This window comes from Leptodactylus fuscus, chromosome 3 (genome assembly GCF_031893055.1).
Source record: "Leptodactylus fuscus isolate aLepFus1 chromosome 3, aLepFus1.hap2, whole genome shotgun sequence".
Classification (NCBI taxonomy): domain Eukaryota; kingdom Metazoa; phylum Chordata; class Amphibia; order Anura; family Leptodactylidae; genus Leptodactylus; species Leptodactylus fuscus.
The window spans coordinates 153,748,211-153,770,688 of record NC_134267.1 but is presented as its reverse complement, the minus strand read 5'-3'; the positions used below and the strand labels follow the sequence as shown (position 1 = coordinate 153,770,688).

At 43.9% G+C, this 22,478-nt stretch overlaps 1 protein-coding gene across 1 annotated transcript in view; it reads left to right on the top strand.

Annotated features, from left to right (window-relative positions):
• The window catches only part of ATP13A3 (ATPase 13A3), a 96,276-nt gene that overhangs the window by 27,703 nt on the left and 46,095 nt on the right, over positions 1–22,478 (top strand). The window contains exons 2-7 of the mRNA XM_075268560.1: positions 3,022–3,120; positions 5,148–5,321; positions 7,417–7,602; positions 17,210–17,280; positions 19,387–19,467; positions 22,375–22,444. Coding sequence (XP_075124661.1) covers positions 3,076–3,120; positions 5,148–5,321; positions 7,417–7,602; positions 17,210–17,280; positions 19,387–19,467; positions 22,375–22,444 — 627 coding nt within the window. The 5' untranslated portion in view covers positions 3,022–3,075. The remainder of the gene's footprint in view (positions 1–3,021; positions 3,121–5,147; positions 5,322–7,416; positions 7,603–17,209; positions 17,281–19,386; positions 19,468–22,374; positions 22,445–22,478) is intronic.

Genomic DNA, 22,478 nt, shown 5'->3' with positions numbered 1-22,478 from the left:
GGGAGGGGTGTTTTGGTTGTCTGTCTGCCCCTTCCCTGAGCTTGAGGACTGGGTTTTTTTCCCCCCACTTGGAATTCAGCCCGGCAGATACCCTATATTCAGTAGACCGGGCACTTTCAGACACAGGGATACCTAATGTGTATGTGTTTCACAGTAATTCTCTACTATTATATGTATTCTAGAGAAAGGAGTGATTTAGAACATTTATTTTATTTTTATTTTTTTTTTTTTTTTTAAAGCTTTTTTTTCCCCACTATTTTATGGGAGATTTTATACATTACTATTGCGGCTGGTCATAAATTTTTTTATTTATTATTTTTTTTGCTTGGCTCGAGTATAAGCCGAGGAGGGCTTTTTCAGCACAAAAACTGTGTTTAAAAATTCGGCTTATACTCGAGTATATACGCATAGTTCATTCCCATCACAAGTGAAATAAAGACTCAGAAGATTATTAGTTAGATAAGGCCAGATTGTCTGCTGCTTGTTAGTGACCACATGGTAACTGTGGCCAGTAGCAAGGTGCAGGCAAAAATGAATATATTTTTCACTGTGTTCATTGAAAACATTGGCTCCGCCTGGAGTCTGGCTGCATTGATAAGCCATTGTCTATTGTCATGAGAACACTTGTTTTCTTGGAGCGCTCCTCATGTTAAGGCAAAGAAACCTACGGTATCTTTTCACATTACGGTTGTCAGCTCCAGACTTTTTCATTGTCTTGTTGTGACATATGAGGTCCAGCCTACCCCAATGTGAGTGGATCTTTTGTTTCTGCGTCTGCTTGAAGGTTACAATTTAGCCCATGATGTTGTTGCATTGAATCACCTCTGTGGGGCTCTGTATCTTCATACTTGCATTGTTTTGCCTGGCTCTGAAGTGCAAGCTTCACGTGTGAGTCATGGCGGTGTGTTGCAGTGTGTGATGCTCCGTTAGTTCTCCAAGTTTGGGCAGGAGTAGCGTGATGAATTGAGTGTTATTTTTAACAGTAATATTGTCTTGCATTCTTTATGAATGACTCCTGTACCACAACTTCTTCCATTGAATCATCAGCCACTTAACCCTTCTGTTACCATTACCAATCTGCAGAGCTGTGTCTATGTCCTGTAGACCTAGTCTTTTATTGCCAAAACACATATTGCACCTGTCCCAATGTTCTGCTTGTGTAGAACAGACCACACGTTCTCTTACTGTTGGCTAGTTTGTATAGATTAGTGTAAATCAATATTAAAGTTGCAGACATGATGGATGTTCTTTAACAAACACAAGATCGACAATTATATTTTTCCAATCCAAAAAAACCTACAGCTTTCTAAAAATAGACACCGGTGTTTGGAGTTCTAAAGGCAGCGGGTCCGACTCTCGACTGTTGATCTCAATATCTCATCATAGTCTTGATAGCAGCTTTGTTCTGTATGGCAGTTACGTGCAAGTCTGTTAGTCACCATTGCAGTACCCATAACTGCCATGATTAAGAATATGGCAAGTGAGTAGCTCAACTCCTGCATGTGAACAATACTTGTATCTAAGGAGACATCTGATCTGTGGGAGCCCCAACTGGACCCCACCATCTGATTACCTGTCTTAACAAGGCCATGAATTGTGAAAACTTAGATAAACCCTAAGCCCTGTGCACATGACAGTTTCTGTTCTGGATCCAATTCATATGTCTGTTTTTTGTATCTGTGTTGTGCGTACATTTTTCATCAGTTTTTCACTGATTTGCATTTATTTAGATACATTTCTTGGTAATAGATCAGTGACAGACAGATGACATCTGAGTGCCATCCTTCTTGTTCACTGCTCTATAGACTTCAGGTGGCAGCTCTTTTCAGTGAAAATGGTCCTGACAACTGCCATGTACATGAGCCCATAGGAAAGCATTTCTTATAATCCCATCTGAGTGCCGCCAGTTAAAAAAACAGAAGGCATGTTGATCCCAAAATGTATGTGTGAATGGAAACATGAACTCTCAATGTTTTCTTGCCACCTCTCTAAGCAGCACCTTTATATACTGTATTTGGTATTTAGTCTGTACAAGAAAGCACCATAAGGGCTAGTTCACACGGGGACATGGACGCTGATTTTGACAGCGGATTTCGCGGCCAAATCAGCGTCCATACAATGTATCCCTATGTGAACTGCTCGCTTTTTTTTTTTCTGCTAGCGAGCTAGCAGAAAAAGAGGCGACATGACCTATCTTTCGGGCGGAAGCCGCTCGCGATGAGCCGCGGCTTCCGCCCAGCCGCAGCGCCCTCCATGTCGGCTCATTCATTTGAGCCGACAGCGGAGGTGAATGCCGCGACCACGATGGTCGCGGCGGGAGCAGTTCACATAGTGTGGACATTGTATGGACGCTGATTTGGCCGCAAAATCAGCGTCCATGTCCCCGTGTGAACTAGCCCTAACATTTCCATGGTCTTCAAAAATGGATTAACAAATAACTACAAATTTTTAAACAATATATAGTAAACTACAGTTTCTCCCACAAAAAGCAAGTCCTTGCACAACTATGTGTACAGAAAAATGAAAAGTTTTCTCTCAGACTATGATGACACAAAAAGTGTTTTTATTGTGCAAAACAGGCTAGACATGTAGTGTCCGCTCCTAGTGTCCGCTCAAAATCTGTCACGGACACTAGGAGCGGACACTAGATGTGTCCGTGACACCTGTCATTCACTTGAATGGGCATCGGGTGCGTTCTTTTGCACTCCGTGCCCGTCCTTCCCTGTCCGCAAGAGAAGATGTCCGGCTTCTCAAGCGGACAGAGGAACTCTGCATGCAGGGTTTTTCTGTCCGCTTGAGAAGTCGGACATCTTCTCTTGCGGACAGGGAAGAACGGGCACGGAGTGCAAAAGAACGCACCCGATGCCCATTCAAGTGAATGACAGGTGTCACAGACACATCTAGTGTCCGCTCCTAGTGTCCGTGACAGATTTTGAGCGGACACTACATGTCGGATACCGACGGTAGTGTGAACGCCCCCTAAGGCTGCATCCTTAATTCATTGTCTTGTTTTTCATTCAGCATCAAAGTCCGGTATCTTGAAGTTTGGAGGGGCTTTTTCTGAACTCAGTGAAAATGGAGAATGGGGAGAAGATCAACAAAGGGCAGGAAGATGAGATGGTGAGTATACCGTTTATTTTTGTGTTTTAGGTTGGTCATTGTTTGATGAAAGGTTTTTGCCTTTTTTTTTTTTTTTTTTTTTTTTTTTTTTAAATCATTTTACTTAGTGATTGATCATTAGTATTTCAGTTCAGCAGGGTTCAATTCCCTGCAACTCCATCGATCAACTGTTCGCAGCTGACATGGTGTCCTAGAACTAGCACAGTTGCCCAAGATATGTAATGGCTGGGAAGGTTACTGTAAGCTTAGTCCCATTCAAATCAGTGGGACTGCGCTTGTAGTATCTTTCCCCATGCCACACAGCGTACATTCATTGGTTGCTTGGATTTTTCTACCAGCAAGCTGATGGCTTAGGCCTCGTTCACATCTGCGTTGGTAATCTGTTCGGGGGGGGGGATTCCACATGGGGAACCCCCGAACGGACTACCAAACGCACTGGCAAGTGGTGTGCAGTGAAAGCACACGGACCCCATAGACTATAATGGGTCTGTGTACCCTCTGCGCGGTGTCCGCACGGAACATGCGGACAGAAAAGTACTTTGTGATCTACTTTCATATCCGCATGATTTGTGCGGGCAACACGCGGAGAGCACAAATCTATGGGGTAAGTTAATGAAAAGTAGCAAAGTCCAGCACGAACGATCAGCCATCCATGTATCATAAAACGTAGCTTTTATTTTACATATAAAAAAACTTCATGTGCAGCAGTAGGGGTTACAAGAGCCCTCTTGTAACCCCTACTGCTGCACATGAAGTTTTTTTATATGTAAAATAAAAGCTACGTTTTATGATACATGGATGGCTGATCGTTCGTGCTGGACTTTGCTACTTTTCATTAATTTGTTCCTGTCTCTGCCGGGAGAGATCTCCGAGCACCGATCGCATTGCATCCATTAACCTACGTCATACCAGCAACAGGATCAAGTGAGTGGATTTGTACTTAACCTTTTGTTACCTTTTTACTACGGATTTGGGCTGTTGCATTTATTTTTTGTTTGGGACAAATCTATGGGGGTCTGTGTGCTTTCACTGCACACTGCTTGCCAATGCATTCAGTAGTCCGTTCAGGGGTCCCCATGCGGACTCCCCGAACGGATTACCAAACGCAAATGTGAACATAGGCTTAGCAGCACTGGTGCAGTGCTGCAATTAGTTTTGTTTGACTAGGACTAAGCTGCAGTACAAATAGCTAATGAATGAGTATGCAGAGAGTCATACTATTGCCAATCTGATTTATATCACCTGTCCTAAGGATATTATGTAGTGTGATAGGAAATGGGAAAACCCCTTTAAAGGGATTGTCCAAGAAAAGCCGTTTTTAGCAAGGAGGCTGGAGAAGGCGGGGGATAAAAAAAATAAAAAAACGAAGAAAAAAAACTCTTTCCCCAGTGTTCTGGTGTTTCCTACCACAGTCCCGAACTGCCGTTCTAGGGTTTTATTTTGGTGGAAGTCCTTGCCACTCGTCATGTGATGTCCAGGTTTCTTTATTAAGGCTGCTGATTGGCCTTAGTCTGCCTTCACACGGAGTAACGCCGGGCTTCATTCACAGCCGTACACTCGAGCGCTGCGGAAGGCTCCCCAACACTTCCCATTCACTTCAATGGGAGCGCTCATAACGCTGGCTTTACGAGCGCTCCCATTGAAGTGTTCGGGAGCCTTCCACAGCGCTCGCGTGTACAGCTGTGAATGAGGATTTTTACAAGCCCGGCATTACTCCGTGTCAAGGCAGCCTTAGGGTGGTTATGTTTTGTGGGGACTTTAGCCAAAACCAGACCCTGGAGCAGCAGGTCCACACTGTGGTGAGAGGGACTGCAGCATCAGGTGAGGTTTATATGTTGGTGGCTTTTTTTTTTTTTTTTTATTCCTTCCCAACCTTCCCCACTCCCATTGCCAAAAACAGGTTCTCCTGGGCAACTCATGAAAATAAGCGGTATTTGTAATAACTTAGACAATTACATAGATAAACTGAAAATGGCATTTGTAATTTTTTTTATGGCATATCAGTTTTATTTTATTTCACTATACAGGAGATTTATGGATACAATCTTTGCCGGTGGAAGTTGGCTTTAGTAGCTGTGGGTGTGCTGTGTACTGGAGGATTTCTCCTCCTCCTTCTCTATTGGATGCCTAAGTGGCGCGTGAAAGCAACATGCACTCGAGCGACATTGAAAGACTGTGACGTTGTGCTGCTAAGAACAACTGTAAGTCTCTGTAAGGTTAGATTGATCTGAATAAAATAAGCTGAAAAATAGCCATAGCCTTATTTTTTTTAAAATCCAGACTTAAGAGAAAGTACAATGTATGCAATCTATATCTTCACACCAACATACTGTCCTAGTATTAAAAAATCAAGTGCTTTGTTGATTGAACAGGGTAAGACAAAAAATAGAGGGGTTGTCTGCATTGACACAACACCTACCGCAGGGTTTCAAGACTTTTCACAACTTTTTTTTGGCAGCTCCTATGTTTATTTATAATTCTCTCGTATGATGCCACTTTGTCTACCATTTGTTTTTTTTTGTGTGGATGTTCAAGGAGGTCTTGTTTCCATCCACCTCATGACTATTGTTTTCATGGCCAGGACTCTTCATCCCAGATACTGAATCTATCTGCCCTTTAACTGCTTTCAACCTGTTATCCAGGACCATAACAGGCTTGCGATTCTATCTTCTCAAAGATTTAACATAATTGAGAAAAATGGCTTTAAACCTTCTATACAGATGGCATTAAGCAGTCATAGAGGTAGAGTTTCTCCTTAAGCTGTCTAGCTGGGCTATCTGGACTCCTTCAGACTGGATATGTCTTCAGAAGCCACCTCTTGTGTCATCTGGTAAATGTACAGTGAACTTGGGTATACTGGCCTCTGCCTCATCTGAACACCACATACAACAGATGCGGCTTGAGATGGCTATTGATAATGTCCCTGACCTGTGGGGTGGCAAGCAAGCAGGAAGGGGCCTGGTGACTTTAACTGTTTGGCAGAGCCACTTCATCCATAATTCCTTACTACACTTTCAATACAACATTCAAAGTTATTTTTTATGTTATACAGAATATTCTAGAAGTTACTCATTGTGAATACGTTACAGTCCTGGATAACAGGTTTGTGACCGTTTGAGAGTCCTAACTCATACTGACAGATTCCCTTTATGTTGTCCTCGCAAAACACGCTTTCTGTTTTGAGGAAAACTCCCGAACTTTAAAGCATAATATACTGCAAGTAACCTGACATGTAATAAATACACATTAGCATACCACACCGGGTGGGGGATGTTCTTCTGCTGACTTCCCAAACTCTAGTGCAATCGAACGATAAAATGATGACCAAATAACCCCACTAGTACCACTGGCAAGTGTGAAACCAAAGCAGGAGCGCATAGAAGATACAAAACTAACAGTAGTTTATTTAATCCAAAGTGGAGAAAAAGCAAAAAGCATTATAATAATCAGGGGATGCAACCAGAATACCTTGCAAACCCCTTTAACATATTATTTTCTACAAAAGTAGAATAAAACTACTGCTGAATGTGTGAACAGTAACTAAACTATCTTGTAAATGATTTTTGATATATAAGAACCAGTATATAAAAGTAGTATGGCTATTATGATGAAAATCATGCCAAAAATAATGTCCCAAACGGTAAAAGATCTATGAAATGGATAAATCAATGCAAAAGAAACAATTGATGAAAACGGTCCAACACCAAATTAAATTAATGATAATATCGCCAGTAAACAATGCAGTGGGCAGAAGGTTTGGGAAATAACAATACTCAACCTCCTCGGGGGCTACATGTCCTCACATTTTTTTATGTAATTTTGTCTCCGAACTGTAAAGCACAACGACTTCTGTAGTGATTTCTATTGTAATAGATTTCTGTACAGATTGTGTGCAGTGCTGTGCCGTTTAAGGCAGCCCCATAGACAATGAGTGTTGTGGCAGGTACTCTGGACCACCATTCAGTGATTGTGGAGGTCCTAGGAGTAGGTGGAAATTAAGAAGTATATCCATTAATGCATAACTGGTATACATTTTTGTATTGGCTTTTCATCATCTCTGCGTTTTCATCTCCTTGAAACATTGGTATGGTGTAAATGTTGCTTTTTTTTGAGCAACTGATCATTGCAATACTCTGGATTATGTAGCATTGCTGCTCTAGTTGATTTGTAATGCCAGCTTGCAGTCTTCCAGTATGAACCTTTTGCGTGCACAGTTGTAACCACTATGAGCCATTAAAGTCCCGTTTGGAATCTGTTTCTATATACAATGGTTTTTTTTTTTTTCTTATTTGCTAGGATGAGTTCAGAAGATGGTTTTGTGCAAAAGTGCGAATACGTTTGTGCCCAGGAACTGACCCCTTTCAAAGTCCTGAGTCTATGACAAGCAAAGTGATCAATGGTCACACAGGCCACCTTCCTGAGAGTCCCACCGAGCACAGTGAAGATCGTCCAATGAATAATGCAGCAATCCCACTAAACGAGGTGAAAATATATTCTAACTTTCCAGCTATAAAAGATCTGCACATTCATACCCATGTCTCTGCGTGGGTATATCCTAGTATGAAACAAGGTGAAATACATGGATGGAGCAAATACGCTGTGATGGCTATACAAAAGCAAATGAACACTACAATGATACATGAAGTTATGTTCATCTTTCTTTGGTCACTATTTATTTGAGTTATTGCAATATTTAATTTTTGTTGTAAAATCTACAGGTATTCAATGTATCATATTTATGTTTAACAGAAATAATCTGTGCAGGATTGAGGGCATGTTGCATTTTTTGTGAATGTAAGACTTGCAGAATTTGGCGGTGTAATATAATGACTGTGTGTAAGGCTGGGTTCTCATGTAATGGCTGCACCGTGGCCAATGTGGTTTTACTGCAAACTGTTGCTGTTCTCGGTTTGATAGTTAATGGTCGCACAGGCTGTTGTTTATCTACAAAACCAATAAGAAATATACCACACTACTACCACACACTATGGTTGTACCACACACTATGGTTGTGTTTGTTGTTTATTTGTTCTCTCTACAGATGCCATTTTTATAGTGTTTTTACCTCCGTCCTTACACTCTCTAGTATGAAAGATTTTGTTGAGATGAGGGTGATACAGCATTGCTATGTAGAAATGTTCTCTGTAGAGATCTAGTTGGCAGCAGCATTGCTAACCTTTGTTCAGCACAAGCACAGAAACAGAAGCTCATTGTCTAATCTGGTGTCTGTATGGAGGGTTTTAGCTGCCAGCTAACATGGAAACTGTAAGTTTAAATGGTGTTTTGGGTACATGCCATGCTTGTAAATCAGTCATTCTCAGCAAAATACTTTGGTGGAAACTAGCATTACTATTAGAGATGAGCGAACAGTGTTCTATCGAACTCATGTTCGATCGGATATTAGGCTGTTCGGCATGTTCGAATCGAATCGAACACCGCGTGGTAAAGTGCGCCATTACTCGATTCCCCTCCCACCTTCCCTGGCGCCTTTTTTGCTCCAATAACAGTGCAGGGTAGGTGGGACAGGAACTACGACACCGGTGACGTTGAGAAAAGTAGGCAAAACCCATTGGCTGCCGAAAACATGTGACCTCTAATTTAAAAGAACAGCGCCGCCCAGGTTCGCGTCATTCTGAGCTTGCAATTCACCGAGGACGGAGGTTTCCGTCCAGCTAGCTAGGGCTTAGATTCTGGGTAGGCAGGGACAGGCTAGGATAGGAAGGAGAAGACAACCAACAGCTCTTATAAGAGCTAAATTCCAGGGAGAAGCTTGTCAGTGTAACGTGGCACTGACGGGCTCAATCGCCGCAACCCAGCTTTCCCAGGATCCTGAATGGAATACACTGTCAGTGTATTCCCGTATACCCGATATATACCCCCGATACCCGTTCCAACGGTGTGCCCCCCCACCTTCACCCCAGAAATACCCTGCAAGTCCCCTAGCAATAGAATTGGGGCTATATACACCCACTATTTTTGCTACTGCCATATAGTGCCATTGTCTGACTGGGAATTCAAAGAATATATTGGGGTTACGTGCACCCACAATTTTTACTACTGGTATACAGTGCCATTGTCTGACTGGGAATTCAAAGAGTATATTGGGGTTATAAATACCCTCATTTCTTGCTACTGCCATATAGTGCCAGTTTCTGACTGGTAATTCAAAGAATATATTGGGGTTATAAATGCCCTCATTTCTTGCTACTGGTATATAGTGCCATTGTCTGACTGGGAATTCAAAGAATATATTGGGGTTACGTGCACCCACAATTTTTACTACTGGTATACAGTGCCAGTTTCTGACTGGGAATTCAAAGAATATATTGGGGTTACAAATACCCTCATTTCTTGCTACTGCCATATAGTGCCAGTTTCTGACTGGTAATTCAAAGAATATATTGGGGTTATAAATACCCTCATTTCTTGCTACTGGTATATAGTGCCATTGTCTGACTGGGAATTCAAAGAATATATTGGGGTTACGTGCACCCACAATTTTTACTACTGGTATACAGTGCCAGTTTCTGACTGGGAATTCAAAGAATATATTGGGGTTACAAATACCCTCATTTCTTGCTACTGCCATATAGTGCCAGTTTCTGACTGGTAATTCAAAGAATATATTGGGGTTACGTGCACCCACAATTTTTACTACTGGTATACAGTGCCATTGTCTGACTGGGAATTCAAAGACTATATTGGGGTTATAAATACCCTCATTTCTTGCTACTGCCATATAGTGCCAGTTTCTGACTGGGAATTCAAAGAATATATTGGGGTTATAAATACCCTCATTTCTTGCTACTGGTATATAGTGCCATTGTCTGACTGGGAATTCAAAGAATATATTGGGGTTACGTGCACCCACAATTTTTGCTACTGGTATATAGTGCCAATTTCTAACTGGGAATTCAAAATGCGCAAGGCTCCCGGAAAGGGACGTGGACGAGGCCGTGGGCGAGGTCGGGGGAATGGTTCTGGGGAGCAAGGTAGCAGTGAAGCCACAGGGCGTCCCGTGCCTACTCCTGTGGGGCAGCAAGCATTGCGCCACTCCACAGTGCCAGGGTTGCTTGCCACATTAACTAAACTGCAGGGTACAAACCTTAGTAGGCCCGAGAACCAGGAACAGGTCTTGCAATGGCTGTCAGAGAACGCTTACAGCACATTGTCCAGCAGCCAGTCAGACTCTGCCTCCTCTCCTCCTATTACCCAACAGTCTTGTCCTCCTTCCTCCCAAAATTCCCAAGCTTCACAGAACAATAACCCCAACTGTCCCTGCTCCCCAGAGCTGTTCTCCGCTCCTTTCATTGTCCCTCAACCTGCCTCTCCACGTCACGATTCCACGAACCTAACAGAGGAGCATCTGTGTCCAGATGCTCAAACACTAGAGTCTCCTCCATCTCCGTTTGATTTGGTGGTGGATGACCAGCAACCCACCCTCATCGACGATGATGTGACGCAGTTGCCGTCAGGGCATCCAGTTGACCGGCGCATTGTGCGGGAGGAGGAGATGAGACAGGAGTTGGAAGAGGAAGTGGTGGATGATGAGGACACTGACCCGACCTGGACAGGGGGGATGTCAAGTGGGGAAAGTAGTGTGGATGTTGAGGCAAGTGCAGCACCAAAAAGGGTAGCTAGAGGCAGAGGCAGAGGTCAGCAGCTTAGGCGAAGCCAGGCCACACCCGGAATCTCCCAAGATGTTCCAGTTCGTACCCAGCCCCGAAAAACTCCCACCTCGAGGGCACGTTTCTCGAAGGTGTGGAGTTTTTTCAAGGAATGCGCCGAGGACAGATATAGTGTTGTCTGCACAATTTGCCTCTCGAAATTGATTAGGGGCTCTGAGAAGAGCAACCTGTCCACCACTTCAATGCGCCGTCATTTGGAATCCAAGCACTGGAATCAGTGGCAGGCAGCAACGGCAGGACAAAGGCCGCCTGCCGTTCACGCCACTGCCACTGCCTCTGCCACTGCCTCTGCCACTGCCACTGCTGACTGTGCTGGCGATGCACTCCAGAGGACGAGCCAGGACACCACTTCATCTGCCTCCGCCACTTTGTTGACTTCTCCCTCATCCTCCCCTGTTCCTGTCTCATCTCCTTCTCCTGCACCATCAAAGGCACCATCAGGCGCTTCTTTACAACAACCCACCATCTCTCAGACATTGGAGCGGCGGCAGAAATACACTGCTAACCACCCACACGCGCAAGCCTTGAACGCCAACATCGCTAAACTGCTGGCCCAGGAGATGTTGGCGTTCCGGCTTGTTGAAACTCCCGCCTTCCTGGACCTGATGGCAACTGCGGCACCTCGCTATGCCGTCCCTAGCCGTCACTACTTCTCCCGGTGTGCCGTCCCCGCCTTGCACCAGCACGTGTCACTCAACATCAGGCGGGCCCTTAGTTCCGCGCTTTGCACAAAGGTCCACTTGACCACCAATGCGTGGACAAGTGCATGCGGACAGGGACGCTACATTTCACTGACGGCACACTGGGTGAATGTAGTTGAGGCTGGGACTGCTTCCCAAACTGGCCCGGTGTACCTCGTCTCCCCGCCTAACATTCCTGGCAGGGACACGAGAAGAACACCCCCCTCCTCCGCCACCGCCTCCTCCTCCGCCACCGCCTCCTCCTCCGCCACCGCCTCCTCCTCCGCTGTTAGATTGACCCCAGCTACGAGTTGGAAACGTTGCAGCACTGGCGTTGGTAGACATCAGCAGGCTGTGCTGAAGCTGATCAGCTTGGGGGACAGACAGCACACTGCCTCCGAGGTGAGGGATGCCCTCCTCGATGAGACGGCAATATGGTTTGAGCCGCTGCACCTGGGCCCAGGCATGGTCGTTTGTGATAACGGCCGGAACCTGGTAGCAGCTCTGGAGCTTGCCGGACTCCAACATGTTCCATGCCTGGCCCACGTCTTCAACCTAGTGGTGCAACGTTTCCTAAAGAGCTACCCCAATGTTCCAGAGCTACTGGTGAAAGTGCGGCGCATGTGCGCCCACTTTCGCAAGTCGACAGTAGCCGCTGCTAGCTTAAAATCTCTCCAGCAACGCCTGCATGTGCCACAACACCGGCTTTTGTGCGACGTCCCCACACGCTGGAACTCAACGTTTCAGATGTTGAATAGAGTGGTTGAGCAGCAGAGACCTTTGATGGAATACCAGCTACAAAACCCTAGGGTGCCACAAAGTCAGCTGCCTCAGTTTCTCATCCATGAGTGGCCGTGGATGAGAGACCTTTGTGACATCCTACGGGTGTTTGAGGAGTCCACAAGGAGGGTGAGCTCTGAGGATGCGATGGTGAGCCTTACAATCCCGCTCTTGTGTGTTCTGAGAGAATCCCTGATTGACATCAGGGATAACTCAGATCACACAGAGGAGTCAGGGATAGCATCTGATCCGTCACAGCTGGAGAGTAGGTCCACACATCTGTCCGCTTCATCGCGTTTAATGGAGGAGGAGGAGGAGGAAGAAGAGTTGTCCGATGATGTGATGGTGATACAGGAGGCTTCCGGGCAACTTCGAATCGTCCCATTGTTGCAGCGCGGATGGGTAGACATGGAGGATGAGGAGGAAATGGAGATTGAACTTTCCGGTGGGGCCAGAGGAGTCATGCCAACTAACACTGTGGCAGACATGGCTGAGTTCATGTTGGGGTGCTTTACAACCGACAAGCGTATTGTCAAAATCATGGAGGACAACCAGTACTGGATCTTTGCTATCCTTGACCCCCGGTATAAAAACAACATCTCGTCTTTTATTCCGGTAGAGGGGAGGGCCAATCGCATCAATGCTTGCCACAGGCAATTGGTGCAGAATATGATGGAGATGTTTCCAGCATGTGACGTTGGCGGCAGGGAGGACAGTTCCTCCAGTAGGCGACCAAGTTCTCACCGGTCCACACAAACGAGGGGCACACTGTCTAAGGTCTGGGACACCTTGATGGCACCCCCTCGCCAAAGTGCCGCCACAGAGGGTCCTAGTGTCACCAGGCGTGAGAAGTATAGGCGCATGTTGCGGGAATACCTTTCCGACCACAGCCCTGTCCTCTCCGACCCCTCTGCGCCCTACACGTATTGGGTGTCGAAGTTGGACCTGTGGCTTGAACTTGCCCTATATGCCTTGGAGGTGCTGTCCTGTCCTGCCGCCAGCGTCCTATCTGAGAGGGTGTTCAGTGCAGCCGGTGGCATCATCACTGACAAGCGCACCCGTCTGTCAGCTGAGAGTGCCGACCGGCTCACTTTGATAAAAATGAACCACCACTGGATAGAGCCTTCATTTTTGTGCCCACCTGTGTAAAGCACCCCAACATGAAACTCCATGTCTGTACTCAACCTCTCCAATTCCTCCGCATCCTCATACTCATCCACCATAAGCGTTGCACAATTCTGCTAATACTAGGCTCCCTCCAACATGATTTCCCCCAACTCTGCTGGTTAGAGGCTCCCTCCACCCTGATTTCCACCAACTCTGCTGGTTAGAGGCTCCCTCCACCCTGCTTTCCCACAACTCTGCTGGTTAGAGGCTCCCTCCACCATGAATTTGCCCAAACTGGGCTGGTTAGAGGCTCCCTCCACCATGAATTGGTCCAAACTGGGGTTTTTAGAGGCTCCCTCCACCATGAATTTGCCAAAACTGGGCTGTTTAGAGGCTCCCTCCACCATGAATTGGTCCAAATTGGGGTTTTTAGAGGCTCCCTCCACCATGAATTTGCCCAAACTGGGCTGGTTAGAGGCTCCCTCCACCATGAATTGGTCCAAACTGGGCTGGTTAGAGGCTCCCTCCACCATGAATTGGTCCAAATTGGGGTTTTTAGAGGCTCCCTCCACCATGAATTGGTCCAAACTGGGCTGTTTAGAGGCTCCCTCCACCATGAATTGGTCCAAACTGGGGTTTTTAGAGGCTCCCTCCACCATGAATTGGTCCAAACTGGGCTGGTTAGAGGCTCCCTCCACCATGAATTGGTCCAAACTGGGTTTTTTAGAGGCTCCCTCCACCATGAATTGGTCCAAACTGGGGTTTTTAGAGGCTCCCTCCACCATGAATTGGTCCAAACTGGGGTTTTTAGAGGCTCCCTCCACCATGAATTGGTCCAAACTGGGGTTTTTAGAGGCTCCCTCCACCATGAATTTGCCCAAACTGGGCTGTTTAGAGGCTCCCTCCACCATGAATTGGTCCAAACTGGGGTTTTTAGAGGCTCCCTCCACCATGAATTGGTCCAAACTGGGGTTTTTAGAGGCTCCCTCCACCATGAATTGGTCCAAACTGGGGTTTTTAGAGGCTCCCTCCACCATGAATTTGCCCAAACTGGGGTTTTTAGAGGCTCCCTCCACCATGAATTGGTCCAAACTGGGGTTTTTAGAGGATCCCTCCACCATGAATTGGTCCAAACTGGGGTTTTTAGAGGCTCCCTCCACCATGAATTGGTCCAAACTGGGCTGGTTAGAGGCTCCCTCCACCATGAATTTGCCCAAACTGGGCTGTTTAGAGGCTCCCTCCACCATGAATTGGTCCAAACGGGGGTTTTTAGAGGCTCCCTCCACCATGAATTTGCCCAAACTGGGCTGGTTAGAGGCTCCCTCCACCATGAATTTGCCCAAACTGGGCTGTTTAGAGGCTCCCTCCACCATGAATTGGTCCAAACTGGGCTGTTTAGAGGCTCCCTCCACCATGAATTGGTCCAAACTGGGTTTTTTAGAGGCTCCCTCCACCATGAATTGGTCCAAACTGGGGTTTTTAGAGGCTCCCTCCACCATGAATTGGTCCAAACTGGGGTTTTTAGAGGCTCCCTCCACCATGAATTTGCCCAAACTCTGCTGGTTAGAGGCTCAATCCACCCTGATTTTCAAAACAAATGTTGGTGCCAACCTCAACTTACTACAAGGGCCAAATTCACTGCTGGTGACAAGCTCTCCTCACTGCAAGTGCCAAATACACATGTTTCAAGATGTTTTCCTACTGTCAGAGAGGTGGTATTGAGTGTGTAAAGTGTGTAGTTGTTAGGCTGTGATGTTGGGGTAATAGAGGGTCTTTGGTGTGTTAGATGCCCCCAGACATGCTTCCCCTGCTGTCCCAGTGTCATTCCAGAGGTGTTGGCATCATTTCCTGTGGTGTCATAGTGGACTTGGTGACCCTCCAGACACGGATTTGGGTTTCCCCCTTAACGAGTATATGTTCCCCATAGACTATAATGGGGTTCGAAACCCGTTCGAACACACGAACAGTGAGCGGCTGTTCGATTCGAATTTCGAACCTCGAACATTTTAGTGTTCGCTCATCTCTAATTACTATAGCTGCATGTAGTGTAAATGGCAGCACTAAAGGATATAGGCCTCTGATGGGTCCTGTGAGTTAAAATGTACGTGTCTTCTCGATGTTTGAATGTATGGAAGGACTTTTAAATTATACGTTATCAAGGAACTTATTTTATGAGTATTGCCTCTAAAGTGTCCCTTTTGGCAACTAACTCATTGATGGCCCTGTTTACTTCTTAAGCTGACCATATACATCAGATTTTAGACTTCCATCGCTCATCTGAAAAGAACTGTGGTTGGTTGTTTGTACTGTCCAAAACACACGAATAACCACAAACCTTCCAATAAACAGTCGACTGTCCCAGACACTTTGAAAATGAACTGATGGAAGACACTCAATGCTAATGAGGTTCTGAAAAGAGGAAAGGACGGACACTTTGTTTGTGTGTTATTAGTACAAACTGATGTCCACAGTACAAAAGTCTTCCACAGGTCTGTCGGTCTAGCCCATACACAGCAGATCATGTCAGACGCATGGCAGAAAAAAATCCTAAAAAACAGATTTTTCTTTTGACCAGCTTTAGTTGATGCTTTGCTGTATGAGACTATTGTAGGTTTATGTATGACCAACCAACAGCAGACAGTGCAAAATTTGCCACTTCAGCAGTCTAAAATCTAATGTGTACACCAAGTTTAGTCAGTTGAGTGCACAAGGAAGAAAGTGGCCAGTGAAACATATATTAGTGTCTTTATTCATGGTGTATAATACACACTAAATACTGGTATTCCTTAGGAACAATCAGTCAGTTGCTAAGTAGTCACACTTGAGGCTGTTTTCTTATAAAAATGTAATAATTTTGTTACAGGGAACATGCAGGTGGTTTTTTCCACCATGACCTAGCCCCATCATGTGCGAGAAGAAGACATTGTCTTTCCATTGGTCCCTTTTATAATCTTTCTGTTGCTGCAAAGTGAAGATCCAGTGTTTTAAAGCATAAAAAGTCATGTGTAAATTACCCCAAGTAGTCATGGTGGGCATAGAGCAGGTTCAGCCTAGTCATGCCGTTTACCCTCTTGGGCTGACTGACATCTCCCTCACAGTCCCCTCACTCCCCGACATCACAAGGGATATGTCACTCACACCCAGGAGCAGTGGTCAGAAAGTGGGCAACATGACTATGTGGAAGTTGCTACTACCTCACTGGGATTACTTAGGTTAATTTATGTTTTTATGCTTTGTCATTTTAAAACTTCCCATTGCACCAGAAGAAAAATTACAGAGGGGTAAAATGACACACTTTAAAAGGGTTATCCAGCTCCCGAAAATGATCTCCGAATACAGCCACAATGGTGTTAAATACTCACTGTTCCCTTATGGTGCCTTGCTTGGCTTTATTTTCTTTGCTGCACCTTCTGTCACTGTTATTTACATGCAGTGACTGTGCATAAACTACATTTCCCATGATTCATCTGCCTGATCTCACTCTGTTTGCAGCTCGCAGGAAGAGGGGTGAGCTTGCAAACGAAACTTCACAGCAGCATGTGACCTCAGATGTGAGAGTGATTTATTAACTGTGATTCATTGGAGAGTAGAGAAGGGAGGGGTACACAGAGATTGAGACCAGGCTGATGAATCATGGGAAATGTAGTTTGTCTACAGATTCACTGCATGTAAATAAGTCATACAAGAAGCAGCAAGTGAAATAAAGCCAAGCAAAGGCTGCAGGGAAGGTACTGCAGTGGATGTATTTGCAGATAATTTTTGGAAGCTGGATAACCCCTTTAATGTTAGCTTTTTCCTTTGATTATAATATAAATGCCTCTTTATCTTTCCCAGGTTCATTATTTTGTGCATCACAGTGTGACTTACTACTGGAATAATTTGCATCAAACATTCAACTATTTAACGTAAGTACGCTGCTATCAACTGCGGTCATGCCATTTTCTTTGTGTCACCTGTTGTATCAGTAGCAGTTTCAACTGCTGGTAATGGTATCGACCCCTGAGGAATCATTAAGAGGAAACTCGTATGATCTTCTCCTTCTTTTAAGATACTGTCTGCTGTCTTTTCCTTCTCCATTAGTGGTTTTTCAGTGTTTTAATATCCTCCCTATCTGTGGCAATAACCAATTCTGGCTTTGTTGGTGTCTCATTAGGCCAGTAGCCTCTAAGGCCCCGTTCACACGGGGCAAGAGGGGGCGGATTTTGGCAAGGAATCCACGTCATAATCCACCCCCTCACAATGGTGGTCTATGTAGACCGATAGCGCTCTTTTTTTCCGCTAGCGGAAAAAACAAACGAGCTGCCCTTTCTTCAGGCGAAATCCGTGGCTGAATCAGCCCCGGTGTCCGCCTCGCGACAGCACCCTCCGGACTAGGCCCATTCATTTGGGCCTAATCCGGAGCGGAAAGCAGTCACGGAATATGCACACGCGTAATTTTGTGTGAACTAGCCCTAAGGTGAGGCTCACACTTGTGCTGCCTCTGACTGTCTTTATATGAAGGAATTAATAGCACTGACCCAATTTGTGTATTGAATGATAGGGAGGCATTGTTTATCTATCGGTGTTTTTTCTGATAGGCAGAAATGGCTGTGCACTAATATAGAGCAGTGTATTCTGGCTCAGTCATCTGTGTTAGACTTTTATTAAAAAGTTAAGTTTTCTCTAATACCTTACAGAACTGACTCTAAACTTTATTTAACGTAAGTACTTACATATGTTAGTGAAGTACTCCATGTAATTTTCTTGTATCTTCTCAAAACTTCACTGTAAAGAAATGTAAGATCTGGGTTATTTTCTTAAGTAAGTATGCAGTTATATAGTGTTTGACTTTGATAAAGGAATGCTCCAATTTGGACCCCCCTCTTCCTCCTTCCCTCCACCACACATCCCTAGAAATTAAGCTAATCACAAAGTGTCTCTGTACTGAGACTCCTGGGCAATAAACTTTTGTTTCCTTGTATGAACTCCTCAGATGAAACTAGGCATTACACCATGCTCATTTAATTCTGTGGGTTATCTGTGTAATGCAGGAGGGACAAGTCCTCAAGAGAGGAAGGGGGAGGGGGGCTTTTTGTAAACTAACATTGGCCTCTTCACTATTCTGATCTGTCGAAGGACTAGAACAACGGATAGGCAGATCACTACAACAGCCCAACAGACCCCATATATTTTACGTTTACTGGAATGTGACTTGCAGTACCAAGAACAGCCACTAGGAAATGGCCTCATAAGCCATGTAGGCGGCTGCAGGGCTCTCCTCCTAATTTCCACAGTCCCTTCAATCATCCTCTGGCAGGATATAAGGAGTCAGATTAATCAATGAGAGGACAAGTCAAAAATGATCCACACTCCGGCTGGGGAGTTTCAACTTTCAGATAAAGAGAAATTCTCCACTTTTCAACATAATCTCCTTACTTTTCAATACTTTGTCCATCTGTCAACAAGCTTTCATATTTATAAAATGTGTTTTAGACTGAGCAGCGACAAATGAATCTTTCTCCACCTCTTCATCAGATGTAAATTTTTGTCATTTGCCATATAATCCACTTTCACTCGTGTAAGAGAGTCTGTTCATGTGCACGCTCATTGTTGCCATCGGTTGTAGACAAGTTTCCGCTTCCTTCTTCATGGCTGACGCTTGTGCAACTTTCCTCAAACTTCTCTATCCATTCTTATACAATTCTTTGTAACAAAACACTTTGACCATATTGTGCCCAAAATCTTAGCTAAATATTGTCAAATATCTTCTGTGCAAATCAAATGAACTGACATAACCCAGTCACTGTGCAGCAGTGACTGGGGAGAAAGCTACCTTGTACAAAAAAACGCTAAACAATATAAGAAGTTGCGGATATTTTATGGCTCAGCCTTGTAATATAGATGTAAAATCCTGGAAAAACCTTTACTTTTTCAGTGTAATTTCACATTACAGTCTTAGGATTTTGTGCTGTAACATGTGCCTACTGTTTCCTAACCTGGATGTTGACATGATTTGCACTATTTCTCTATAGGGGTCTAGAGGATAGGGTTTCATGTGCGGCCATACACTCTGAGCACAGCAAAGGATTAAGTGAGGAACTCCACGATTATAGGTACGTACCTGCATTTGTGGTCAGTAAGATAACAATAAACTTTGCTGTTGAGGCTTTTTACATTTATTTTATATTCTGTCATTGGTTATGTTGCCTGTGAGTGTATTCTCAATGACTTGAAACAGGTGTTTTGTTTTTTTTTTCCGTTTTTTTTTTTAAGTCCATGCTTTTTATACACTAATTTTATATGTTCACAACTAATCCTATTAAATACGTAATGCAAATATAATAATATGATGCTTTTTACTATAAGCGCAGATTGTAGCATGTTGTGCTGATACTTAGTGGTCAATGTGAATACTGCAACGCTTCATTAATGTTAACATTAAGATTTATTCAAATTGATTTGTAAATAACCGTTTCCAAGATAATAATATCTGAACACAAGTTGTCCAATTGCTGATTCTACCAGCATGTTACCAGATCCTTACTTTATCAGCACTTTTATTACTGATAAAATTCCAAGGACGTTTTACTTTCTTGTGTAGTTGATATCTCTAAGGGCTAGTTCACACGTGGGCAAAGGGGAGTTTTTTGACAGCGGATTTCGCTTCAAAATCAGCCCCTTTACAATGGAGCCCTATGTGAACAGCTAGCTTTTTTTTTCCGCTAGCTTTTTTTTCCACTAGCTTTTTTTTTTTTCTGCTAGTTATTTTTCAGCTAGCAGAAAAAAGAAGCGACATGACCTTTCTTCAGGCGTTTTCCGCGCGGAAAAAACCGCTAGCGGTTTTTTTTAGCCCATTCACTTCTATGGGAGGGGAAAACAGCCTGGCTTTTTTTGGAAGCGGTTTTTACAAAAAAAAAGCTCCAAAAAAAGCCTGGCAATGTCAAAAAAAAGCTTCCTAATTAGGAAGCGGTTTTTTTCAGGACCAAAATAAGCCAGGAGGTTTTTACGTGTGAACTAGCCCTTAGAGATATATGCGGTATTTCTATACACATGTTGGTATACATAGATTTTAAATTGCTCTAGAAAGCAATGCAATGTAAACATTAAGTAATGGCTATTGTTGCCTAGTCTGCATAGTTATTTCACTGGCTGCTTATATTGCAAAGGTAAGGGAGCAGCACAATATCAGCGAGAGGGTGCCAATCCCCAAGAATGGTGACAAGTGGATGGCATACACAACATCACTGTCTGTTATTGTCTATAGACATAAATACCTGTCCAGCCAATACTTGTCTTTTCCGTTTTTCATAAAAATAAACCTCAAGGCACAAAACAAATAATGAGACCTTTTTTATTTTCTTTAATTAAGAATTAAGCTTACATTAGTTTCAGGAGCAAGAGTATACAGTAGTATCCGAGCTAATATGGGATTCTCCGGCTTGCCATGTCATAGAATATGTGTAAGCTACTGAAGCCAACATTTTTGATTAAACCCAATTTTTTTTTAGCACAGAAAGTGATTAAAGGTGTCCATGCTATTGTAATATTGCACTGTAATATTGGAAAATGTATCATAGTTCAGATTGGCTTTTACTGTGCCCTTTGAACTGAATACATGTAATGCAAAGTCACATTGATAACGATTAGTCAAATTATCTTCCAGCTTACATCACTTATGACCTCCGTACTGACCTCTGTTTAGATATTTCATAAGTATTTACGGCAGTTCCTTGCTGTAGGTGAAGATATAAATGCCTGTTGTAGCTTTGTATAACTTGTGATTGCATTGAATATAAACTAGAATTTATTGAACAGTAATGATGCACCTTTTCCTTATATGCTGTACAGAATTAAAAGTAAAATATTGGACCTCTATATGATACCTGGCTTTACATCATACATAACAGCAACATTTATCAAATGTAGCAACGTTTTAGCCAGTGTGTGTTTGAACCTTTATTTATTTTACAGTCAGATAAATTTGTCACAACAGACATTAGCGCCATTAACTTTGACACAGGATAAAATTCCAGCATATTTTATGTCGTTACAACATTTAAAATTACAAAAAAAAGTGTTTTACTTTACTTCCCTTGCCAGGTCTCCTCCATATGTCCGTTGCCTTCTCCATCCTCCATGGTCTTCCATGTTGGTCTATGTTGACAGTTAGCCCTCTTTTCTTCCCTCACTGGAATTTGGGAGTTTGTCATATTTTCTTCACAGTTGGGAACTCCATTTCTCTCCTTTCGCTGCTTGGGTTCCTTGTTTGTACATTTGAGAGTCTGCACTAGGATGTGGCAGCCTTGGTCTGTTAGTGCTGAAGCCCATCTTCTGAATTCTACAGTTCTAGATGAGACTTCTGCTCCCTGCAGGTGACCATGTACGCCACTGCTTAGCGTTGTGCATGGTTCACGGCTTCTGTGTTCCTAATTGGCTTCCACTTTTTGTCCAATTTCAGCGGTTTGCATGGCAGATTCTTTTCCCAGACTCTGGGACTGCTTTAGGACATCCCATGGTGCTCTGTCCCCCAATGATATTTATGAGAAAATTAGATTTTAGACTTTGTCCTTACATTAGCTTCATGGATTGGTTGTTGCTTTGCCATTTTTTTTCCTTTTCCTGTTGCTTTTGGGACAAAACTGATTAGTCTATCTGTGGAAAGACCCTCCCCCCCCCAATTCCTAGATGCAGCCTCTTAGTGGCTAGGCCTATACCCCTGGTGCTGCCCCCCCCTCCCCCCCGCCTCCAATGGATACATTGAGAAAAGGATTCCACAGTGAACACAAAATTATGCTCTAATAGCCCAGTGAGTGGTAACTGCCCTGAGAGGAGCTACAGTGTTTACACCCACCAAAATGCTCAGGGTGACAGCACTTTTCCGATGAGATATGCTTATGGGTGTTTTAGACCTGCAGACAGGTCTTTTTTAACAGTTAATTTTAGCAGTTTAGCAATTCTGCAATTTTAACAGTTAGTTAATTTTTTATTAACAATAACCTGGTTAATTTCTTTTCTTTCAGAAAATTATTTTATGGAATAAATGAAATAACTGTTAAAGTGCCTTCTCTTTTTAAGCTTCTAATTAAGGAGGTAAGTCAAATCCTTGTTCAGTTTTAGTTCTTGG